This window comes from Pleuronectes platessa, chromosome 4 (genome assembly GCF_947347685.1).
Source record: "Pleuronectes platessa chromosome 4, fPlePla1.1, whole genome shotgun sequence".
In the NCBI taxonomy this organism is placed as follows: Eukaryota; Metazoa; Chordata; class Actinopteri; order Pleuronectiformes; family Pleuronectidae; genus Pleuronectes; species Pleuronectes platessa.
The window spans coordinates 13,420,997-13,445,875 of NC_070629.1; the positions used below are offsets into that span (position 1 = coordinate 13,420,997).

The following is a 24,879-nucleotide window of genomic DNA, read 5'->3' on the forward strand; positions in this document are numbered from 1 at the left end:
CAGGAGAACAACTGCTTAGGCAAAAAATGTTGTCTAAAGCCTTTTGTGGCTCCAGAGGGAGCTGCAAAGAATATAATCAGTTCCCTTGAATGATGTCACTTGAGTCACTATGTCTGAAGAATGCAGCGAGCATTACAAACACCTGTGACCTTCTCTCTATCTCTGTAACTAGAGATCTGCCTTAGCTGTTAATAGTAACACATGAATTCTCCATCTGAACAGTCAGAGGTAAAGTAAAGAGACTGCACATCGACTGTTGGCTATCTAAAGATGGACGACTTGTCTCTACTTCCTCACACTATCCAGATATGAAGCCATATATCCCGGATACGAATGCATCTTACGTCGGTGAGGGTGGATGGAGCCACACTGATACACACGCTTGACCAATCACAAGTCAGTCTCAGCCGTCAATCATGACGTTTCACCCCATTTTTATAACATCAAATAACTAATGAATTCCAAGCGTACTGGAAATATTTACACTGGAACAAACTTTACTGTGCTTAAATCTACCTAAAATGACAAAAAACACCTTTATTCGACATGGACTTTTTAGTTTGGTCCATGTCCCATCCTCTAACATGGAGGAGTTTGAGTTTGTAACCTATACTGCAGCCAACCACAAGATGGTGATCAAGACGTGAGTTTCCCCTTTGGGCAGCTGTCATGTTGTCCATCTTTGCAAGCAGCATTCTGGCGAACTACAAAGTCAAATTTAGTGTGGATAGTTTAGGTGAAAGTTGAGAATCGGTCTCATATCTAATTATCTTATTTGCATGTTTCTAGAACGAGAAGAATGAAGTCTGTCCAAAGAAACAAAGACTTAAACAACAGCTGCCTAACACACAAGAGCTTTACAGAACCACGCTGGCTGTGGCACAGTTATTGGCCGAGATGCCAATGCGACGGCGAAACGTGAACATCTTGCGCAGCTCGGAGCGGAAGCGGTCGTGCAGCCAGGCGTAGAGGAACGGGTTACAGCAGGACGAGCTCATGGCGCACAGGTGACAGAGCAGCTGGATGAGCAGAAAGTACCTCTTGTCTATCAGGTCGATGTCAATGTCGCGCAGAACGTTGAACACGCTGATGGGCAACCAGCAAATGCCGAACGCCGCCACCACCAGGCTCACCAGGCGGAAGGTCTTGCGTTTGCGCATGCGCTGGGCCTCCGCCTGGCTCTGGGTGTGGTGGCCGGGGACGACACAGTTCCGCAGCTTAACAGAGATGCACAAGTACGAGATGCAGAGCGCGGAGAGGGGCAGGACGTAGGTGATGAAGAGGGTGCTGTAGGCGTAGGCCAACCGCTCCCGCTCCTGGCCCATCCAGAACTCCTCGCAGATGGTGAAGCCCTCGGTCTTAAACTCCACGTGGTAGGTGTGAGCCACAGCCGGGGCCACCAGGCTGCAGGACAGCAGCCAGATCCCGGACAGGAGGTAGGTGCACGCCAAGACCGAGATGCGCTTTTTCAGAGGGTGCACTGTGGCGTAGTATCTGTGGAGAGAGAGGAGGAGGAGGGTGGGATTAGATGAGATCTGTCCTGTCCAAAACATGTGGGGCGATGTGGGACATGCCAGGTGACTCAATTTCGAATAAGAAGATTTTGTAGCACCACAGATAATAACAGCCTTGCGTAACTCGAAACGTTTTTTTCATCTTTACAAATATCACAAATTGGATCTGAGGCTGTCTCCATACAAGGGAAAGGATTTGTTCCTCCCGAAAACAGCTTGACGCAATGAGCAATGGGGGAAATGTACAGTGTTTTAGTATAGTCTGACGAATCCCTCCTCCATTCTTTTTGTTCTCCATATGGAGAGATTTGCATGTAAAGAGACCCACAGCTGTATCTGCTGTAGTGTGAGCAGCCGTGAAAGAAACATGATCATCTCTTTACAGATGAAGCATAAATGGCGAACACATGATTAAAACATCAATAAATGCAGCACACTGCAAGAATCCATTAAATATTCAGAATGTTTTGGATGAAATATTGAGCAGAAAGGTGAAAAAATAAGGTAAATGTGTGTGGTCATTGTTACCTATGGGATTTTATTTAATTTGATCAGACAAGTCCGTGGAGTTTCAGGTTCAAACATGTATCCATATATGCAATTTCTTCTAGTAAAAAAATCTCAAGCGGGTCCATTTGACCTCGAGACGAGTATAGCGTTTAGAGTTCTTCAGCGCGGAGAGAAAAAACACTTCAAGATCGGTAATCATTGAAACAACTCAACAGTGCTTCTCAAAGAACTACCCGAATACACACCAGGATTCGTGTTACATTCTTCCAGGAATTGTTTCAATTATCATTGCCAGAAAATGATGATTATATACACCTATATGTGCTTGCATATTTTACTCCCATCTTTTCAGATCTGGTATAAAATCATCCACTACATCCAGGTGCTTACATTTGCATCTGCCTCTGCAATTTGATGCAATTTCCTTCAAGAGAGACATGATTGCACCTCGTTTTAAGGAGTTTATGGAAAGGTGGCTAAGTGCGTTTGGATGAAAACCCTCAGAACTGGTTAAGGCTTTTTGCTCTTCTGACAACGCATCAGTGAGAGATGGATGCAAAAACAGATCCCATTCTTATTATTGTTGTGACGTACCTGTCCACACCGATGGCAGTGAGTGTGAAGACTGACACGTATACCGTCACGGGCTGGATGAGGTAGACCAGGTAGCACATGAAGCGCCCGAACACCCAGCCGTGGGGGTTGAAGGCGTACGCCAGCGTGAAGGGGACGCACGTGGCACACATCAGCATGTCGGAGAAGGCCAGGTTCCCGATGAAAAAGTTGGTGACGTTGTGCATCTTGCGGGTGCAGCAGATGACGTAGAGGAGCAGATAATTGCCGAACACCCCCACCAGGGCCACCAGGGTGTAGCAGGGGATGATGAGCGGCTTGAAGGACTGCAGCAGCTCCACGCCCACAAACTGGGGGCTGCGCTTGGAGGAGCTGTTGTGCAGCGCCACTTCAAAGACCTGACCGCTGTCACTCCCATTCACATCATGCAGCATCACGCATGGGGGTGTGAGCTCAGCTGCCCAGCCGCTGCCTATGCCCTCCATCCCAGAAGCCTGATGTCGACCTGGAGGTGTGAAATCATGACAACAATACAGTGCATGTGATGTTTTGTTGGAAATTGAATCCAACAAACATCACACAGCAGCTTGACTTATTCACCTTGTCTCTTCCTAAACAACCTTGGAACAAATGCGATCGTGAACAGTCTGTGTTGGAACATATCAAGGACATGCTGAGCAAATCTAAATCCTTCAAATTCAAGTAAAAAAAAAAAAACACGTACTTCTAAAGATTTGTCCAAATAGAAAATCATTTTTAATAGTTTGCAATGATGGAGAATTGGTGCATGTGTTTGCATCATTTCCAATTTTTTCTTTTCAGCTGAAATATTTGCTTCACTCATTTGAAGTCATTGAAGTCAGGGACGTGCTGATATGATCAAAGACATGAGCACGTCATGCAACCTGTTACAATCAATTTAATAGAAATGTTCCATTTTATAATTTTCCAACCATATGCAACAGCAGATAAACTGCTCAGTTTAACGAGGCTCTTCTTCTCTACATTTATAATTCACCTGTGCGCGTGAAGCTTCAAAGAGAAATGCACTGAATAATAGTAACTATCTTCTGTTACAGAATCACAATGTCTTTAATGGGTGAGGTTGATTGCTGCATTGTACTGCCATGAAGTAGCCTATAGGAGCTGCATGGGTGCCTTTCAGTTACACTGGATATTATAGATGTGGAGAGCCTGTGCATGTGCCATTTAAAATACATTAAACCCAGCAGGGTGAAATTAAAAGGTGCATAATGGTGATGTAACAGGGAAAACCAGTCACCAGTGACACCTTAGATACAAATTTGTATTTTGAATGGCCTGTCCAGATCTTACAAGAAATACTCCTCAAAACAAGAAAATGTTATCGCAGATAAAATACATTTCTGTGAAAAGTGCGGATGATATGTTAAAACATCATTTGTGTCTTAATGTCCTCACTGAATTTCCCCTCAGTCATAACACTGTCTGCACAGGGCTATCAGCAGCAGGTTGTACTTTGGACTGAGGTGGCAGTAGGGCTACTGAATATAATGCTAAGTAGAGCCAGATGTTTTTATATCTATTGTTTTAAACACCTCTGTATCCCTTCTGCAAAGGAGACTAAAAGTATATTAAAATGGTGACAGTAATATTGTGATATTTTATTTAACAGACATCAGTGTACAGTATTATAAATATTTACTGTCTCTCCAATAGAGATTTACAACCTCAGATCCCATGCAGTTAGAAGGAAACTCTACAGCTTCTATGGAACATACATGAGCAAATGCAAATCTTTTAAATTCAAGTAAAAGAAAAAAAATGGTCTCAGTGAAAAACGTTATATATGCTTATTTGCGCAATGGTCCACCCACCTTCATCTTTTCAAGTCCAACAATTGCTCCATTGACTTTAAGTCATTTTTGAATCAATTTCCAATATCGAATGGGAGTAAATGCCTCTCACCTGCCGCGCGTTGCTTTGCTCAGTTTCCAGCCACAGAGCGAGTACGAGTGGAGGAGAGATGAGATCCAGCGGAGCCTCTGTGCGCCTCTGGAGAGATGCGCGCCTCTCACACGGACTGACAGCGGAGCAGCGCTACGGAGCCGTGCGTCCTCACTCTGAACCTCCGCACTGTGGATCATGTGCCGGCGGAATTACTGACAGCCGACATGATGCGTTCAAGTGTTATGTTGACAGGGGATCAACAGGTGCACACCTCCGGGTGACGAGCACGGCTATGCTTCAAATCTGCGGGTCTTTATTAAAACTTGACTGACAGGCAGCTCCTATATGATTGAGTGATGCGTGCGTCTCTGGGGGTTCAGTCTGCACATTGTTCACGAAAATATACGAGTAAAAAACTCCTATAGTACAGTTACACAAGGGAAAGCTTTCTCTATAGGTTTAAGAGAAATTGCTCTACATTTTCACATGTGCTTTTTTACCCTCGAATTTGGCTCAGTGTTCTTCACAGATAAGAAAAGATAAAATGAGATAAGGTTAGATACAATATGGCTATGTTTGTTGTATGATATGATGACATAAGATACAATGCGATGCAATACTATAATATAAGATAAGATATACCTTTATTGATCCATCAATTAAAGATTGACACGGCAGTGCAAGTGGAAACATTTTGTTAGAAATAAGATTAAAAACAGAATCTAGAATAAACAAGATAAAAATAGAAATACCGTATACAATAAAATAGAAATACTACATATAATCAATACTATATACAAGGGAACCACACACCCCTGAAACCGGCACCTTTTTGTGTATCCTCCTCTGCTGCCTGGATTAATGCAGCAGCAGAGATCCGTGACACATTGTCTTTAATGTTCGAACTTTTATCCTCCACTGGTCACAAATATTTGTAAAGGGACCAAGGGGGCAGACTGATAAGGAGGTGACGTGATGTGGTGTCTGAATGAGAGGACGACCACAGATGGAGCTCTGTGGGCAGGGTGTTTGATTTGTGCTAAACTGATTATCAGGACATCCAGTCTCTCTTTCATAACAAGCCAGACAGCAGAGGGCAAACAATCACTGCTCTGTATGCTTCAATTAGTGGAGCTGCTCTGAATCAATAGCCTGCTTTGAAGCCCGACGAGAAGGCATGTTAAAGGAGATCCTGGTGTGACGTACCCAGGGGAGGTTTAATGCACAGTGTGTCTGAGGCTTCCGAGTGTTCATTTAATACTTAAGGAGTTTAGCTTTATGTAATTGAGGAGGTTAACTCTCCTCGCTCTTCTCACTACAGCATACGGCCAGCACAAGGTGTTACAGCAGAAATGAACCCGAGGCCACTGGAACGTTCAACACACTGGCAATACAATAATTAAGAAATATGTGCTTTAGTTAAGATAAGAGAAGATAATCTTGTATTCGTCCCACAATGGGGAAATTTATGATGTTACAGCAGCAGTCAAACAATAGAAAGAGTAACTAAAAGAACATAAATAAGCAATACGTATAATTGCAGGGAAATGTAAAAAAACAAACAAAATGTATTAAAATTTTAAAATATATAAAATGAATAGAAAACTAGTAGATACAGAGTACAAACAGAATATATATAATGTGATAATATATGCAGTCGAATGGATTGTACATAAGCTAGTGAAGTTTTCTGGATTTGAATTCTGTGTTATATATTTGTTTGCATTCTGAGTTGTCTGTTCCCGTTTTATTTTGAAATTCCCCTCTCTGTGTCTCTCCTGCTATACTTCCTGTCTTTGTTCTGTTTCCCGACTGATTGTCAGCACCTTATGTGTTTGACTTGTGTTCAATCGTCCCTGCTTCCCACATTCCCTTTGTCAGGTAGTCTGTTCACATTTCCTAGAGTTTCAGTGTCTCTCACCATCGTCACTTTACTTTGTTATTTTGCATTAGTGACTTTTTTTTGCGGATTGGGGATTTTCAGCTGGTCGACCTGTCCTTCCAGTGACTGTTTGTCTGTTTACTGTAACGAAACATTTTGTATTTGCTGTTAAGTATGTCATCGGCATCCAGGTCCTACAAATATTAAACCCTGACAATAGGGCCTGTTGTGCAAAGATGCTAAACAGTCAAAATACAACGAAAGAATAATATGCAAGAACAATATAGCAAATCAAATCAGTGGAGTAAAATACGTCAAAATAATGGATGAAGAGTGTGCTAAACTCAACTCCACTGCCGCAGGCTGTTCCAGAGTCGAGGACTCAAATGCAACCTCCCCCTCATTCTTTTCCATCACTCTGTTATAAACTCAAATGCCAAGTGACCTTAGTGATATAGAGGGGCAATATTAAAAGCATTTCTAACAAGTATTCAGGTGTTTGTACGTTGAGTGATTTGTAAATTGATAACAATTTTAAAAAACTGACAAGCAACCCAAAGAAGGGACTTAAGAACCTCTGTGTCAGTATTATTGGCAGAAAAAATATAATCTTCTACAGCTGAAATAATGATCTTTGGGGAATCTGCAGCGAGACCTCTTCTGATACTGTTGAAAGGACAAGTACTCCTTGCATTTGTTTCAAGGCGAGCTTCACTGCAGCAGAATATTTTCTGGATGTGGATGTTTGCAGTGGACATGACTTGGACTTGATGAAGGGAAATATTACTACGTTTTCAATCAAGCTATCATTGAACAAGACCTCTGACTATTTATACTGTGAAGCTGCAGTCATCCTGTCTGACTATTATAGGTCTAATTTCTCCAGCAGACAACAAGCAGACGGGAACTGTGTTTTTTCCACAAGCATTCACTTACATTGAGTTTACATTTTAAGCATCAGATGCAATATTTGATCATATTGTTCTCTTTATGGGATAATGAGCAACATTCATTTTTTTCTATGGGATATCAAAGCTAATGGGAAATAACTCAGACTGGCTGTATACAGCTTCATGCACATTTTCTGTCATGAGCTTTTTTCAGACATGAATTCAGGAAAATGTCTGGAAAACCGGGTTTGCTTTTTCTAATGTAGAACACAGCAGGAGATTGTCCAAATCTGACATGTTCAAAGAACATTAACATTTCTGTTACATTCAGGCGAGAGGTCGTGTCTGGTTTAAACATGAAGGGGGCGGGACACTACATAGCCTAGTCATTGTGCATCATCTTTGTTAATACTGTAGCAAATGGACTTATTGTTAAGTGTCATGTATAAGTCTTGACTGTTTATAGGTCTCGTCTTTCCAGGTTGACATCCAATCCATTGTCAAGTCATGGATTAAAATAAGACAACTAACTAACACGACACTTGACAGAACAACTTCTCGGCTTAACAACTCTTCACAGTAAAGCATTGCATTGTACCCCAGTAGACGTTTGTTCTAAGTTGTCATCAGACGATGTTTCAAGTGTTTTGCGACCACTTGTCTCGAAGGTCAAGCACGGAGTGATGAAAACAAAACCGCAGACCCTGAGTTACAAAGAGGAAGATGGCACAATGAGTCACCATGGTGTATTAGTCATGTCTCTATACAGCTTTACATTGCAATAACTGTTTCAACTGTCATGGTCCCTGAACCTTGAAAGACATATCTTCCTGTATCTGTTTGGTTTTATCTAACATGCTTTTGATTTAACAGATTTCAAGATTAATTACAGGTCCTTGAAGATCAATGTTCATTGTGATCCTGTTGCGAGTGACTGCTTTGTGAGAGAAGCCAGAAGTGTTTATTTATAAACTAAAGCTTAAAACCTACTTCATTAGCCTACCGTCTAATTAATTATGTTTTATATTGACAATATTAGTAAATATTTGTATCCCCTTTATTTTCATCATTCACTATTTTTATTTTAGGTTTTAAATTCCATTCTATGATATTTCATTACCAGCATTTGTATTAGTTGAGTCTTAATCTTAGCGCATCTTTCAATTGTGAAGTCTGCATTAACCTGCAAGGTGGTATACAAATCAATTTTCATGGATTGATGGATTGATGGATTGATGGATTGATGAAATTTGGCACAGACATACACTACAAAATCTTGTGACCCCTCACTTAAACTAAAGACATTCCTATGAGACTCTGACTTATGTGAGTTCCAAAAGCCCTTTTTAAAATGTGAATTCATGGCCATCTATAGATGAGAAGATGCTTTACTCAGAACAAATGGCTAGTTCAAGATGGCAGGGAAAAGTCAGAGGTTAAGAATCAGTAAGATTCATCTCCTGAGGAAAACTGGTGAATGCAGTGTGAGACATATCATCTAAACTAAAGACCCAACATAGTGCCCTAAATATGCCAGATTTTGGTCATCAAGATCCATGATTCATTTCTTTTCAGTAAATAGAAAGTGGTGAAAAATTCAACAATTGACATATCTTGCAATGTTAAATACAGTGAGAAAGAAAAAATCCTAGATCCACCGCAAAATTTTATGGATTATTTAATTGCCCATGCTCTATCCTTTCACTAAATGTTGGTGTAAATATGTTTGGTAAACAACTTTTCACAGAAATGATTCACACACCTCACATCCGTCTGTTGAAGTCTCCTTACGGCCACACCTGAATAAAGTGTTTTAGAGCCACTCTTTAAAAAACAATTCAGTTCACCGTGCGTCATAAACATCCATTAGTGCCCTCTAACGCATGACTAAGAAGCAATAACATGTAACAGGTTTTGACAACAAACTCATTTCACTGAAAGAATTTCTCCACTTGAAAAGAATGATGCTGTCATAGAATTATAATTTTCTTGTTGCTAATGGCATATCTTCCCTTAGTATGAGTTATGGCTTTAATCAGTGATCACTATCAGATAGCGCAGTGTTCTTGGAGACAATGGATAAACACCTGAAAGCCAATACTGCTGTCGTAGTGAGAGGCTGATCTGCGTCCTCTCTGTTGTACCCCATGTGCTAAATCTACTTCCTTCATTGGCACCTCGCTGTGACATGTTAACGATCAATTATTTATACTTGACAATCATGTGATTACACTTTCACAGTCCAGGTTATAAACGATGTAGCTACTTGAAGGAGTCGTGATGAAGAGAGGATTAGCAGATCAGAATAGCTCCGTGATGCAATAGAACCGCTAACACTCACAAGAGTTAATAAGCGTTGTCAGGAGCTTATATAAATATGCTGCTTAGCATGTATCACGTTTAGCATTACCATCTCAAATTAGCATGTTGGCATGGTAGCATTTGCTCAGTGACATCAAGCACAACATCTTAAGCTGTATGTTATTTAAAATAAGAAAAAATAATATTGGGTAGAATAAAATGTTTTCCTAATTTTCAGTTGTTTTGAGACATTAACTCTGGACCAAAGTCTGACTAGACATCGGACAGACATTATCAAGCATTAAGCAAATAATGAATACAACGTTCGTAATAGTCCTGATTCTTACCCTGTGTTGAACATTTGGAAGACTTATTTGTGTTGGACCATGGAGAACTTTTGGATTTCTGATGTGTTGATTTTGTTATTGGACTCATTGTGTTTATGGACTTTGACCTTGTTATTTTCCTTGTGTTAATTTTCTGGATTTAAATCTTTGTATTTTTAGTTTATTAATTCCAGTTTCATTGTTAAACTTCAATCCTTGTGTGTCCCTCTTATTTCACTTCCTTTCTTTGTTTAGTTTGTTTGTCTGATGACGTCCTGCCCCGTTTTCATTAGCTTCACATGTGTCTTGTTAACTTTGTGTTTTTAGTCTGTGTTTCTCTTTGCTCTAGGCCAGTTTGTCGCGTCAGTTTTTCCTTAGTTCATTAGTGAGTTTTCCAGTGTTTTTTTAAATGATTTTCCTTGTGTGTTTTGCCAACTTCAGCTTTCTTGACATTGCCGGCAGACTTTTGAGTTTGGATTCCTCTGTCAACCTACTCAAGAGTCAAAATTATAACTGCTCATTGGATCTGTTCCTATTTTACATCTGCATTTGTTCCTCTATGTAACACTAATCGGGCTTCTGTCAAATAATTTATATATTTGATGACTTCCTTACCTCCACAAAGGAGGTGTTTGTCTGTTAGTTAGTTAGTTAGTTAGTTAGTTAGCAGGATTACACAAAACCTGCTCAACTAATATCTGTAACATTTTCTGGAGGGGTGGGGCCTGACCCAAGCAAGGATCAGTTACATATTGTAGCGGATATGGATAAGAGCCCTTTTCAGGCAAATTAATTGGCTTTTTGAGGGCTTTAACATGCTCAAATTCTTACCAAAATTTGCAGAAAATTTGAAAGTGGTGAAAATGTAAGTATTCTGGAGGAATTTTCAATTTGGCGTTGAAAAATAGCTCAACGGTGCCCCGAGACCCCTGGAACGCGTTAACATTGACCGATCTTCACAAAAATCGTTACATAGGGGTATCATGACCAGACAAACAAAAAAGTATTCCAGAGCAATTGGAAAAACGCAACAGGCAGCCTGCTATTTTTCATTTAGTGGCCATTTTTGCCATATTCCAAATTTTTACTTTGAGGTACTTGTACCAGGGCTTCCATCAGATCGACTTCAAATTGAGATGAGTGTCATCATAACAATATGAAGATACAACCAACTCAAAGATCGATTTTTCGTCACACGGTGTGACCGTGGCATGGCATCAAAGTTTGATTGCACGCCATTAAAACACAAGATTCTGTATCGCGGACATACATGGACCATGAATCCTTTGAGGCTGAGCCGTAAACAAACAGCTCCACTCCTTCATTGACAGTGTCAGTGGTCAAAGATCAAAGGAATCTCTTTCTCTCTCTCAGAATTGGATATTTCCTCAAACCGTGTAAACATTGAGGTACGGCGATGGTTCATCCTTCGCCAGAGGAGACGATGTTGTCATAACTCCACTGTGCATTGTCCTATCACCACCAAACTTCTGTCTCATGATCAGAGTCCAAGCCTGAACAGCTCTATGTGTCAATATTTCCTCAGTCATTATTTATTTTTTACAGGCAAAACGATGCAACACTTCAAAATGCATGTGCTCGGGACCGCTCCTACTGAGTTGGTGCGACCATCCTGGAGATACTGCAATACAAGGTCGATCCAAGTGGAAAGCGCAAGCACACGTATTGTCTTTGAAACAAAAGCCTAATACCAGACTAATGGATATAATAGTTCAATGAGTTATTTTTGTGTTACAGTCAAAGTTGAGGGGTGTGGCTTATTGTCACATCAGAGTTTACATTGATCTATTAGTCCCATTATATTCCTTTAACCCCCTTTGCTACAAAACCTTAACCCCCTTTGCTTCAATTCCTTTAACCCCCTTTGCCTCAATTCCTAGTACCCACTTTGCTTCATTGAAGAATCAGTCTGCAACAACCAGCCAATTGGTAGAACAAAGAATAAGAGATTTTTCACGGAAAACACACTTCGAACAGCGAAAAAAACAGTCACAATGGAATTCACTCATCAGAAAGTTAAACAAATGGACATAAATGCAGAGACTGTCTGCCCGTACTTTGAAAACTTTTTTACGAAGCTCACTGCAGAGCAGTGGGAGCTGTTGAAGACATGCAAACCGGATGAAGCGACAACATTTATGTTGGCAGAACTTCTGCTGAACTTAATGACGTCTGTTTCAAATGCCATTGTAAAGCGACGTCTCCGTGCACCCGTGTCTGAGGACACGGTGCACGGGGACGTCGCTTTCTGGGCAACACTCTCAACAACAGTCTTTCTCCAGGCAGCACAACAACATCTAAGAGTTTGGATAAGCTCACAGACTTGATTGTAGAGGAGGTGACGGAGACTGTCAACTCCACCTTGTCTGCAAGCTCCATCTGTGTGAGCTCTGAGAAGCCTATACCAACCCGCCTCATTAACCCCGCTAAAGTCCAGAAGATGATCTGTTATGCCTGCGAGTCGTTAAAGACAGCGAACGACACTTGACCATCAAACAATTGGTCAAGTGTCAATCGCGCAAGCAAGATCAGGCCATCTCCTCAGAGGAACAGGACCTCTTTGACACAAGATGATCCCATTCTGGTGTCTAGGACTTCTTCAAGCTCCTACTCTTCACGAGTAAGCTCCAAGTCAGGTAGATCCTCAGAGGGAGGTTCAAAAGCAAGCAGTATGGACAGTGTGAAGAGGTTTGTCCAGGATCAATCAACGATAGTTTGACTGACATCACAGACTTCTTTAATGAGTTCAATGACAGCCTCTCTCTCAATTCATCATTTTCTCCATAGATTGATATGGCTTTAGATGAAATAATTGAGTCAATCAGTGAGGAAAGCACAAATGGAAAGGAATTTCAAGAGTCAAACTTCTCAAACGGTAAAGGAATGAGAAAGATCAATCGACTTTTTATAAAGACTTTCGCCGCAGCAGGGACGCTCCAAATACTGTCACAGATCGCGAAAAAATTCAATGAGAATCCCAAAGTCACCAGCTGTAAGGCGATACATTCATTGATTGCTAGTATTGACGCTGTGCTTCTGGAGAAGGAGAAGCAAGGAGGTGGAAATGAAAGTTCTGCATTCCAAACACTCGAAAAGTCTCCATCTGAAAAGGTTATTGTATTCACAAAACAGCTTTCAGATCTCATCTATTGGCACATCGCACGTGGCAAGATTTCAGACATGGGTTTAGGTCTAGTGAAAAAGGTTTGTTTTCCTACTTCACACAGGGGCATATATGCAGACATTCAGACCAGGGTGTTTTGTTTTCTGTCCTTGATAAGCTGGTGGCTGAACAACCAAGTTAACCGCGACACAAACAGAGTGTCAGTCCCTTTAATGACCATCGACTCATCGCAGTCATCATCATTAGAGGTCAACAGCCTTGAGGAGAAAAGATCAGAGCAGTCGTCACCATCATCAGAAGTCAGCAGCGGAGGGAATAAAAGACTGAAGCAGTCAACACCAGCAGTCGTCAGCAGCAATGGGAGTAAAAGATCGAAGCAGTCTTCATCATCAGAAGTCAGCAAAGAACATGAGAACTCAGCATCATCAGACAGGAGGGCCAGGGAGAAGATTGAAAAGATCCAGGCAGAGGTCAGATTTAAAATGTATGCCAGTGTTCTCTCGGACAAGCTCGTCACACGAATCTATAAAAAGGCAAAGGTGAGCTGTACTGATGATGACACAAGGCGTCATCTGCTGGAGAGAATATGGGCCGAGGTCAAAGACATTGACTCACCTTTCATCCCTAAAAGAATCCTTGACATGGACATTTTCAAGGAGTTGTGTAAGAAGTGGCCTTCTCCAGAGATGCTTATGTCTTCCCTTCTTGGAAGAGATCCAGAACTTGAGATATCAATAATCTTAATTTTGAGAAGACGCCTGTGCAAAAAGCCTGGCTTCATCTCCTCTTTCAGAGCAGGCATCTCTTCCTTCTTCAGGAGATAACAGGTGGATGATATTACTCCGATAGCTTCACTTTCAAATGTCAGTGTGGCAGTGGTGCTTGCCACGGGGCTCTCCCACACAAAGCAAGAAACGGAATGTTTGCTTTTTAACATGATTTATTGTACACCAGACACGTGAACACACAAAGTTAACACAAACACAAAGTGACTCGCTTTTCAGTGTGAGGACCCATCAGCTAACAGCTCTCACCTGCGCTGATTGATCCTCTGTGTTGCAGGTACCCCATAATAATTTTCAGGCCAGGGATTTATCCGGTCTGACCTAGCTTTTACTAAGTCTAAAGTTTTGCAATGGGTTTTCTCAAGTTGCTCCTGTTATCCCCACATTTATAAAAATGAATAAAATTTCTAAAATGCAATTATTTGTTCTCAGTATTTATTCCACTCAGACTAAAGTTTTGCTGTTTTAAAAGCTGAAAATTCACATTTCTCATTTATAGTTGGTACTTTCCAGGGTTGAGCAATCCTGGTTATAACATTCCATTCCATGATCTGGTTTACGATTCTTGTTCATTTTATATTCACATGAGGTTTTTCACTGAGATAACGTTATGGTGCCCTGGAGATGTGATTTATTATATTGCAAGACTGAATTTTATTTCGCATAAAGCTATAACTGTGTGTTACCATAATGTGGTATGTCAAACTGAAAAGATATTCGGAATCCTCATAGATCAGCAGGTTTAACAATTTTTCATCAATCTGTTCCTGCATTCTAATGTTGTATTGCCATTACGATTCAAAAATCTTACAAATATTAATTAAATAAATGAATGATAATTTAGCGAATATGCACCTAAAATGAATCAGTCCCATCTTACCTTCAACACTGGATAGTTTTACAATTATACTTGTGACCCTTTACAGAAGCTTAACAAATTGAAAAAGCACTTGTTTTCATTTATTTATTTTATTTTATTAAAATAACTCAATTTTATACCTTAATTTTACTTACATTTGAATATAATTTAACTGAGTTTTCTAATTTAATTTAACTCAATTTTCTAAATTAATTTAACTCAAATATTTGATTTAATTTAACTCAATTTAACACAATTGACACACAATATTTAATCAGTGTTTTTGTTATGAATCTGAATGATTTCTGCGAATGGCTTTGATTAGCTGAGAGGTAACCAACCCTTTTCTCTACCATTGTTATTTTGCAGTCTGTGTAAATTCAGCTTATTTGTTCTTGTATGCAGGGGAAATATTACGAATCATGTCCACAATTTATCCCAAAACATGAGGTCTGTGATTCAAGCAAATATCTGCCGACACTGTATACAGGTAAGCATTGCCAGATGAAAATCAAAGGGCTCTAGACAACATCTAATGGCTCAGTATACTGTATGTGATGAGACTGTGGAGGTGGATGCTGATTTTCCTCATTGTTCATCAAAGGTCACTAAAATGAAAAGAGTGAACACACTGGCTCCATGTCGCAACCTGCTTCTCAGAACTAAACAACATGGAGCGATAATGGTGACATACTCACAAATGAAATGAAGGCTCCATGGATATATAGTTAGATAATAAGCATGTGTTTAAAAATCTTTAAGAACAACAAGTAAATAACAGGATACATTACTGTCAGATGTGCTGATACAGATTAGTATTTCTCTGAGATTTCAGACAATCATTTTCTCTTAATACATTCATATCCTTTGAAAATGTTTATTTTGACAATGTGACAATAAAAGCTCCATATAATTTATTATGAATCAGAATTCTTTACAGATGAAATAATACTCTGAGAAGCGGCCAAGAAATTATATCTTATATTAAAAATACTTTGGTCACATTATTGAGCTTTGGTATCTAAAAAGAATCCAACCTGATAAGAAATTACTTTGGCTTATGGATAGACAAATCTCATATGTTTGCACCAGAGTGCATTAGTCTCACTTAGGAGAAGCAGTGACAGGGTTTTAGTCAATGTTGTTTATCTAGCTGAACTATAAACTGCACATGTTTTCAAAACGTTTGAGATTTCTCTGCCTGCTGTTCACTGTAACCTTGAAAGGAATGCATGAAGCATCCTTTTTGCTTTGAATGCAGCAACCAATATACGGCTGCTTGTCTGAAGCTTATCCCTCTAAAGGTTACCCTCGGGCCTCTGATAAGCTCTTGATTCACATTATATTAGATAGTGCTGGTGTTTGCAGAGGCTGTTGTTTCTAACAATATCCAGAGTATATCCACAGAAAATATAATAAAGTCTCTAAATTCACAGATTTCATGCCAGAGAAACATAATATAGAGTCAGTTTAACATAGAATGACTTTAAAATGACACATCTGTAGCATTAATCACATTAACAAGCCCAATATATACATGAAGGAACAATTTTATAGGAATAGACTGTGTTGCTGAGAGTTTAATGATAAGTTTGATACCACTCTTTGTTAAATACAGTATGCGACAGCCAGGGGCCTCTTAGCTTAGCATTAATGTAATCTGTAAGACTGAATACAGTGGGGAATGGCGGGAGTCCTAGTGTCCTTGGTGTTGAGACGTTCATATAGTCCTGAGTACTCAAATAATTGTCTCCCAACCTGATGAAAATACCTTGGATGGATACGTGTACTCACATCCAGGGGTCCTGGTTTAGGGGTTTGAAAATGTGGCCTTTCTAGTCTGTCTGCACAAGTCAATGGGTATGAGCCATAAATTGTAGATGGATGACGCATCTTCACTTCCTCCCATTGTACAAAAATGAGTCCAAAATATCGTTGAAACAGATTTTGAGATCATTTGGAGCCAGAGTCATGAAGCTGAAGTATCAAGGTCCTGCTTGTAAATGCACTCCACCAATCACAAATCCGTGTCCATACGTTTTACCTTAAAACTTATCAGAAAAATTTGTACTTGAACAAACTATTCCTAAAATGACAGAAACCATTTTTGAGAAAAATTTGATATGTTCTGTGAACTTTTAGTTTGGTCCATGTATATATGTTAACATGCAGGAGGTGGGGTTTATGACCAATACTGCATCCAGCCACCAGGGGGCAATCCAGATGATTTGGCTTCACTTTTGAGGAGCTGTCATGGTGTCTATCTTTATATACAGTCTATGGTCTGGACCACCTCTCAACCAGGGTTAAACATGAGTATAGCTGCTGCCTAAGTTGCGTTAACTGAAATAGAGATTGCAAATTGGCAATTACAGGGTTTTTGGGGGGATTTTGGTTTATTTAAAAAAAAATCTTTAATGAATTAAAGCAACCAGAAGAAACATGTTCATAGAATTATATAAGTGGCAGCAGTTTCATTTTGTCACCTTTGCCAATCTGCTAAGCTAACCAGCTGATAGCTGTAGCTGTAGAGATTTACCATATGAAAATGAAACACCAAAACAGAGGAGGAACATTTGCCAAAAGCACATTTTGTTGAACGATCAGGTCTATTTCACAGTTACTAATGACTGGACTTCTATCATCAAAAGTAAGCGGAGGTTCATTATGCAATCATTCTCCTTTTAACAACAACTATCGTAACTTTACTTTGTGATTGCCACAGCTATAATACTAATTACAGGAAACAGAGCATTTCATTATTTGAGGGAAGCTTGAAAGCCCCTGTGACACAGATTTCAGATCCTGATTTCAAAAGCCATGTGATCATGGTGAAGTGGTCATGGCCAGATGGATGGACTCAGATATATACTTCAGGTTACGGCCGTTGATTGCGCTCACATTCAGACAGCCACTGGGAAGGAGGTTCACATGTCTCCTCTTTGTCAGAAATTCCACCTGCTGATCTAAAGCAGACCAAAAAAACACAAGAAGTACAGAGAACACTCAGAGGTTGTTAAGATAGTATTTCTGTTGCTTCATTGGAGAACACTGGTCTTATTTAAACAAAAGGCAGTCAACTAATCATATGTTTAGCAATTTTATCTAATGTTGATAAATCAGAGACTGTAAAACATCTGTAGGATGCCTAGATCATTAATATTCATTTACAGTACACTGATTACTGTTAAAGCATGTGATTTTCAGACATAAAATAAGCCAAACATATTTCTGAACTGATTATAGAGTGCAATAATGATATTCTAATAAAACGCTGCCAGAATATCCGGCTTTGATTCTGTGAATATATATAAATGCACTCTACATTCCAGTTATTGATTTGTAAACGAGGTTACTGAGGCGATGAGGAAATCAGCTGAGAAAATAATCAGGAATATCAGGCATGAGTTCCGTAATGCTGTCAATCACTTGCTATAGATTATTAGAAAAACAGCACTTCAAATATTCATAACATATCAGAAACATTTGGTTCCTCACCATTCAAGCCTGTAGAGCAGTAGAGTCCACCTTGTTGTGTCAGGTGGTCCCAGCAGCCTGGAGTTCCCAGAAGCCTCAGCTTCTCTCTCAAAATGTCTCTGATCAGCTTACTTCTCTCAACCATGCGCTTAACTTCTCCCTGCCTGGGGGACAATAATTGCATCAAATGCTAAGGACACCGGCAGTTTAACTTTGTGTGCATGAAGGAATCGCTCAAGCAGTCTAGCTGTCATTTCGTACATCTACTGACACGGCAGTGATGCTTCTGTCCAGGCCACAGTTTTCAGTAAGCAGATAATTATTGTGCGTGGAGCATGACTCACCATTCAACAAGATGTGCGGGGTTGCTGAGCACAGTGGCGACGACATCTGCTCCTCCCACAGACGGCCGGGCCCACAGAGACCTGACTAACTTGACAGCTTGAGACTGCAGAGATATCAGGAGGCTGCTCTGCTTCAACACACACAGTAGGTGACCCACAGCCTCACCTGGGGAAGTTTAAGAACAAGAAGAGGAGCCTGGTGCAAAGAAACACTTTTTTCCAGTTATATTACTATATTTCTGCTGAAAATAAGTTAGCTGTGAAAATGAAATAATTCACTCTGTTCTGGGTGAGTGAATAGAGGGTCATTGAGACACGCGCAAAAAGCAAAGAGCTGATGCGCCTAATGATGAGTTACAGGAGGGAGAGGCAGAGCTCTCTCTCTCTCAAAAGAGTAATTAATAGAAGGCAACAGGAAAACGTGAGTTATATGAGCATGTGCCTTCTGTGGAACATTCAGTAAGACAAACAGGAACATATTATGCTGCACACGTCTATTTTATGCAGTGATGAATCTAACTGTGCAAATAATAAAAAATGCGCTAAGATTGATCAACAATTTTGAATTGTACTTGGTGTTGATTTAAGGTCACAGATTACAGACTCATTTTGAAGTATGGGCTAATTTTGCCAATTGGAGTTCCTACGGCCATAAGAGCAAACACATTAGTCCTTGCAATCAGATGTATTTTAAGTATTACTCTTACCGTAAAGGCCAAAGCAGTGGGAGAAGGACTGAGCACAAAGGAGCTCCATGCCTTGGGATGCACAGAGCTGTACAGGCCAGGAATCCCGCTTAAAATCTCCATAGCAGAGCCCCTGAGCGGGCAGCAGGAGGAAAGGGAAGAGCCTACGCCTCTGTTGAAACAGTTCCAAGACGACAAAGGATGATCCAAGCAGCAGTTAAACAGCGAGTTGTCTGATAAAATTCATTATAGCCTTTGTTAGAGACTGTAAATGTATCGATACCATGATTAGTTGTGTAATCACAGTCCACTGATCCTGAGAGAGATCTGCTCCGGTTGGGTAATGGGCAGACGCTGACAGAACAACAACACTTTGCTCAGGAGCCCCCTCCAGATCCTGCAGAAGCTTCTCCAAACAAATGCACCGCAGCTTATCATCCCAGTAATAATACCGACGGATATCCTGGATCCCCGCTGCCTGGAAGATGCCAGCCAATGAGTCTGCACGGAGGATCAAGTCAAAATATAATATTAGATGTCTAAAGCAGAACAAACTCCTTGAGATACCTTAGCATGTAATTACAGTAAGAGGCTACTGTGAGTGCATTTTTTTTCCAATTCTTTTTAAAACTAGGATGGTTCTCAGAAGTGCACATACCTCCCAAAGGCCAAACAGTCCCTTTATATTCAATCAAGCTGCACCACATTTCACTCACTCAGAAATATTAGTGCCCTTGCTCAACGTTAAAGAAAGTGAAAAAAGTGACTGGATCCACCGCATGATCTGGATTCCTCACAAATGTTACGCGTCCTTCCCTGACCCAGACCACATCCTTGCACCAAATTCTGTGGTAATCTGTCCAAACCCTGAACCTTGTTTTTTTGTAGGCTTACCAACAATCCAACCCACCTTTAAACAAACAGGGGTGAAAACATAACCTCCTTGGTGGAGGTAACAATTCAAATACATCCTTTTTAACCTCTGGTCTGAGATGCATTTGTAATGAATTAATTAGTTATTAAACTCTTTCAAAAATGCACGCACAAACCATGATTAGACATTTGTTCTGCCTTTTTGAATCTATAGTGATGTATATATCCCATTCTAAAAGCCTTACATTCATGCAGTTCTTCATTATAATGTGTCTTGCACATATTTTCTTTTTTGTTCACAAATCTGGTGAATACACTCTATCTGAGAGGTGTAAAATACTTTCAATGAATGTTTGTCAAGGATCTTTGTGAAATATGAGCTACCTTTTCTCTGTCTGGAATGAAATCCTTTTGTTATTTCCTTTTCCAGGATTTGTAACTCTGAAATCTCAGAAAAATGTCTGTTGCTATGGATACAGTAAAATGCAGTGTTATCTGATCATTGGTTCATGTTATTGTGGCATAAATACAGAGGTTATGCTCTAAAAATGTTTTACAACAGGTATACGTTGATGTGAAATCAGCTGCATTGGCTTATTGATGTTCCTTGAGGATAAATCAACGGGTGCCGCATCTTAACGACAATAAACCGGGGGTCGTGTCTTTAGATACTGTTTACAGGAAGTAGGGTTTTACTCGACCATCGCAAGGGGAGGAGAGGTAGACCGGACCGCACCAAGCAGCACCGGCATCGAAACAGTGCCTCAGGAGTTCAGCCCCGAGGCGCACAGCAGCAGTAAAACCAGGGGTCTGGACACCCAACACCTGCAACAACAGCCAATTAACATGAAGAATTAGGTCTAGTTTTTAATACAACTATGATGATGATGAAACACTGCAGAGCTGATCTTGTATTGATTTACTCTGAAGATGAAGCTGAGAGTGTGAATTCATGATTGACCAGTGAGTCCATGTAATGGGGCTGATTGATTGTATGTGTGGCTAGGGGCCTTATTTATTGCTGCACAGACTGAGTATTAATTATGAATCTAAGCTATTATTCGTTACTGTATATATGTAAAGCTGTCATTACCCGGCTCTCCATTATAGCCCGGGAGCTCTTCCCCAAAACGACCTCATTGGCACGTCTGGTGAATTCTGTTAGCCCAAGAGAAGATGGATACTCTGGACAAAGGCAGGGATCAGCGTTTAACTGTTGTTTTATTTTCCCAACGAGACGCAGTTGAAAGGTCTTCCCCTCCTCACTGTAATACTCTGTAAAAGACAGTGAGTGCACAGGTATTATTAAAATCCAACAAGGTATTGAGCAGTGAAAAGTGTGAATCTGTCAAGAAAAAGAGAGGTGACAATGAGAGAAGATTTCAGTTTCAAATTCACATTAGATTTGACGTATTCCTGCTGACAATCAATCAAACTAATGGATAGGAGTGATCATAAACCTTTTGGCAGAGATAACAATCCGGAGTCAAGTTAAACCATTGTGGTCTGGCGTAGTTTTTTATCTTAGCTGTTTTTTATTTACCATCAGGAAGGCAATATGGTGTTATAATCGGTGGTTTGAGAGTTTAGTGCACTGGTCTGTACTTCAAGAACACTCAGGTCCACACGGACCCTCCAGCTGCTGCGCTTTTTTATCCATGAAACATACTGTATGTGCTGATGTGAGGAAAACCCAACCTCCAGGTTTTAAAATGTTCCTTCAGAAATCTGTGGGTGAAATCAGGGACACTTTGTCCCTGTTTTCCACAAACTATTTCTGGAGCCGCAGCTAAATAAACACCTACTCTCTTTATTAAACTAAGAAATCTAGGTCACTGTGAATTCTCCCGTAACTTATTATGAGTCTTATGTCAAACAAGATGTCCAGAGTGAGTCAGTAATTCAGAGTAAATGACAATAGGTGTTATATGCATTACCACTTGTGATTTCTGCCTGAAGGAGCCACATTAATTCATAGCTCTTGCAAGTGTGAACCATGAAAGCAAAAGACAGACAGCAACATGTCCTTGTCATACTTGGCAATACAATTGTATCAATAATTATATAAGGATTTAATTTTCAACAGTGGCAATATACCCAATCGCTTTTTGTCAAGTGTTTGTCAACAAAGACATCTGTTGAGAGTCATCAACTTTTTTTAAACTTTTTTATTCAAAATGTTTGACCATATCGTCCAGCCTATTTCTGAGGAAGTCCACCTGTCTCAAAAGAAAGAACAACATTGAAACAATGCCTTAACAAACTGAAGATCGATATGTTATACATTGAAAGTGAAAGGAACCCTCCCTCCCTCTGCTACTGTGTCCGGGTGGTGCGTCCACAGAAGTAAACATCCAGCAGCGTCATCAGACAGGTGGGAGGACGGGACTCACCCACACACTGTAAATAAAGACCCACCTCTCCCTGTCAGGTCCACTCTCCTGGCCTGAGAGTCTCTCTTGAGGGCGGACAGTTGTTTTGAGTCGGGACCAGGTTCCGCACCCTCCGCCGCCGCCGCCGCCGGCACCGCCGCCGCAGAGTGAGTATTGATCGGTTCACAGTGATGACCTCCCGGGTCTCCTCCATTTTGCTTGACCAGTATTTCATCGAGGCCACCGCTGGGTCGACTCATCTTCTCACCCCGCGAGCAGCATCCGGCCCTTTGTTTAGACTCTGTTGCCAGGCTACAGCACGCGTCTGGATACTGTCACCGAGGCAACGGTGATGGATGAGTTTGCCCCTCCCTAATTGGCGGGTCTGCTGGTGGGAGTTTACTTTGGTCACAGTGAGCTATCGTGATCAGACAGGACCCGTTATCAGCTCTGGTCGAAAAGACCTCAGCTTTGCTTGTTTTAGTCCCAAACACTGAACACATATAACCAACCCACCAATCTCCGCCCCACATTAACGTGTGTGTTGTTGGTTATACAACAGGCCTGTAGCATCAACCTTACATTGATGAGGATAGTGTTTGATTCTGCAACAGTGTTTCAGTGTGGCAGTAAAACTGTCTCACCAAATTGAAAAGCTTTTGAATTTCCAGCACTATTACATATTTTTTATTTTTTGAAAATGCTATACTTTTGTACGGAATTATGAGGTTGTTGAATTTAGAGGTAAAAATCTAAAACATTATGAAATACTAAATATTTAACTAATACATATTCAATGGGAACAAATGTAACATGCCAAATTCAAATCGCAAACTTCATTGTAACAATTTTCAGATTAAACATTCAGGATTCATTATGCTCCTTAGAGGACAATATTTTCAAATACCTAATTTCAGAGTAACATTTTTTGTTATAAATTCACAGGTAAAATTCTAACTCTGTTGAGACATATTTATGGAGTGAAGGGAGGTTTGAAATATTAATATAAGACAAACTAGGCATTCTTAAAAATTCAAAAGACCATTTCCACATCCCTCATTTCAAGATGAAATATCCAGGATTCCAAGGATAAGCAATCGATTCTGGCTCATACCAAACCAACATCCAGTCGAGTCCGTAACTCTCCATTAGTTGAATTTAGAATTAAAAAAAATCCTAATACATCATTCAATAGCAAAGCAAAATCACTGCTAGAAATTCCAAGGGTTTTAAATCCCAAAATCTGGTGAGACCGATTTGCTTAAATATTTCAAGTTAATTCAAATCAACATCAGAAACCGAGTTCTATTTAATTAAAAGTAGGTTTTTAATCACACAAGGAATTTGCTTTGGTCTTTGGTGCATAAACATGAGATGGACATATTCAGAATATTCTTTTAAGATTTCCTGTTTCCATTTCTTTGATGGAATCATCTCCATACAGAGAAGAAGATTGTTTTAATATCCCCCGGCATATTTTTACAGATCAACCTTACTTCTACCTTGTGGAATTACATCTCCTCTGTAGTGTTAATGTTTTGCTTCTGCATGTGCCTGTAAACCAAAGCATATTTCTGCACTCAGTTCGAGATGGAGATGAGACATCCAGTTTCCTCCCCTCTCTCCTCTCTTGCTCTTCAAGTTATTACAAAATACAATTGTCCCTTTGCGCTCGTGCCTCCAGAGCAATTCTCCTGGGCAGGGAATCGAAGGAACAGCAATGTTGCGTTTAAAGACGAGGCGGGGAATCTAACAGTAATCTAAAAGACCAGGAATCAAAGTCAACATCTTGCAGCTATTATATTGAGGAGAGGAGCAGCGAGCCAGGCTGTGTTTAGCTGATAGTCACATGTCGCTGCACTAGATGGCAGTAGATGGCAAAACCAGGCGGCTGGTCTTGTCAATCAGCTTTCTTCCAACCTGATTCATCCACTCTAATATTGCCCCCAATATATATCAAAAAATATGCCTCATTATGTGCAACGCATTTTTTTCCGGTCATATAATAGGGAGGCTTGCATTCTTTCTTAAATGTAATATATGCCTCAGGGCTGCTGGCTACTGCATGTGCAGAAATCTGTGTCTTCTCCTGGAATGGATTTGTCTTTGTGGGAGTGTTGCGAGAATAGAAAAAATGGGTTTTCGTTTTATTGTGAGCGATTGACAACTAAATATTTATCTGTGACTTCGTCCATCGCTGACCATGTTTTCACATCAAAATGCACTGTGATTCTCCATTAGAGTAAGATAAAATGCCCTCACACTACAAACTGGGTGCAGAAACTAAAAGTTGCAGTTCCTCTAATGAAGTCTCAGTTGATTCTGTGACTCCAGATTTGTGGTGATCTCAGGAAAAGACTTGATTTATCCTCTACTTTACTGGAGTCTATTATTAGTGTGAGTAGTGATAAAG

The 24,879-nt window shown here is 40.3% G+C and overlaps 2 protein-coding genes across 2 annotated transcripts; both read right to left on the reverse strand.

Annotated features, from left to right (window-relative positions):
- Positions 1 to 857: 857 nt before the first annotated feature.
- Positions 858 to 3,082, reverse strand: prlhr2a (prolactin releasing hormone receptor 2a). Its single transcript, XM_053421615.1, has 2 exons — positions 2,619 to 3,082; positions 858 to 1,494 (listed from the first exon to the last, which is right to left on the reverse strand). Exons 1-2 carry the CDS (start codon positions 3,080 to 3,082, stop codon positions 858 to 860), a joined length of 1,101 nt encoding a protein of 366 aa, XP_053277590.1.
- Positions 3,083 to 15,137: 12,055 nt separating this feature from the next.
- Positions 15,138 to 22,726, reverse strand: got1l1 (glutamic-oxaloacetic transaminase 1 like 1). The gene is made up of 8 exons (XM_053420302.1): positions 22,513 to 22,726; positions 21,188 to 21,369; positions 20,796 to 20,919; positions 19,505 to 19,722; positions 19,243 to 19,393; positions 18,536 to 18,701; positions 18,213 to 18,355; positions 15,138 to 17,680 (listed from the first exon to the last, which is right to left on the reverse strand). Exons 1-8 carry the CDS (start codon positions 22,724 to 22,726, stop codon positions 17,541 to 17,543), a joined length of 1,338 nt encoding a protein of 445 aa, XP_053276277.1. The 3' UTR covers positions 15,138 to 17,540.
- Between the last annotated feature and the right edge of the window lie 2,153 nt (positions 22,727 to 24,879).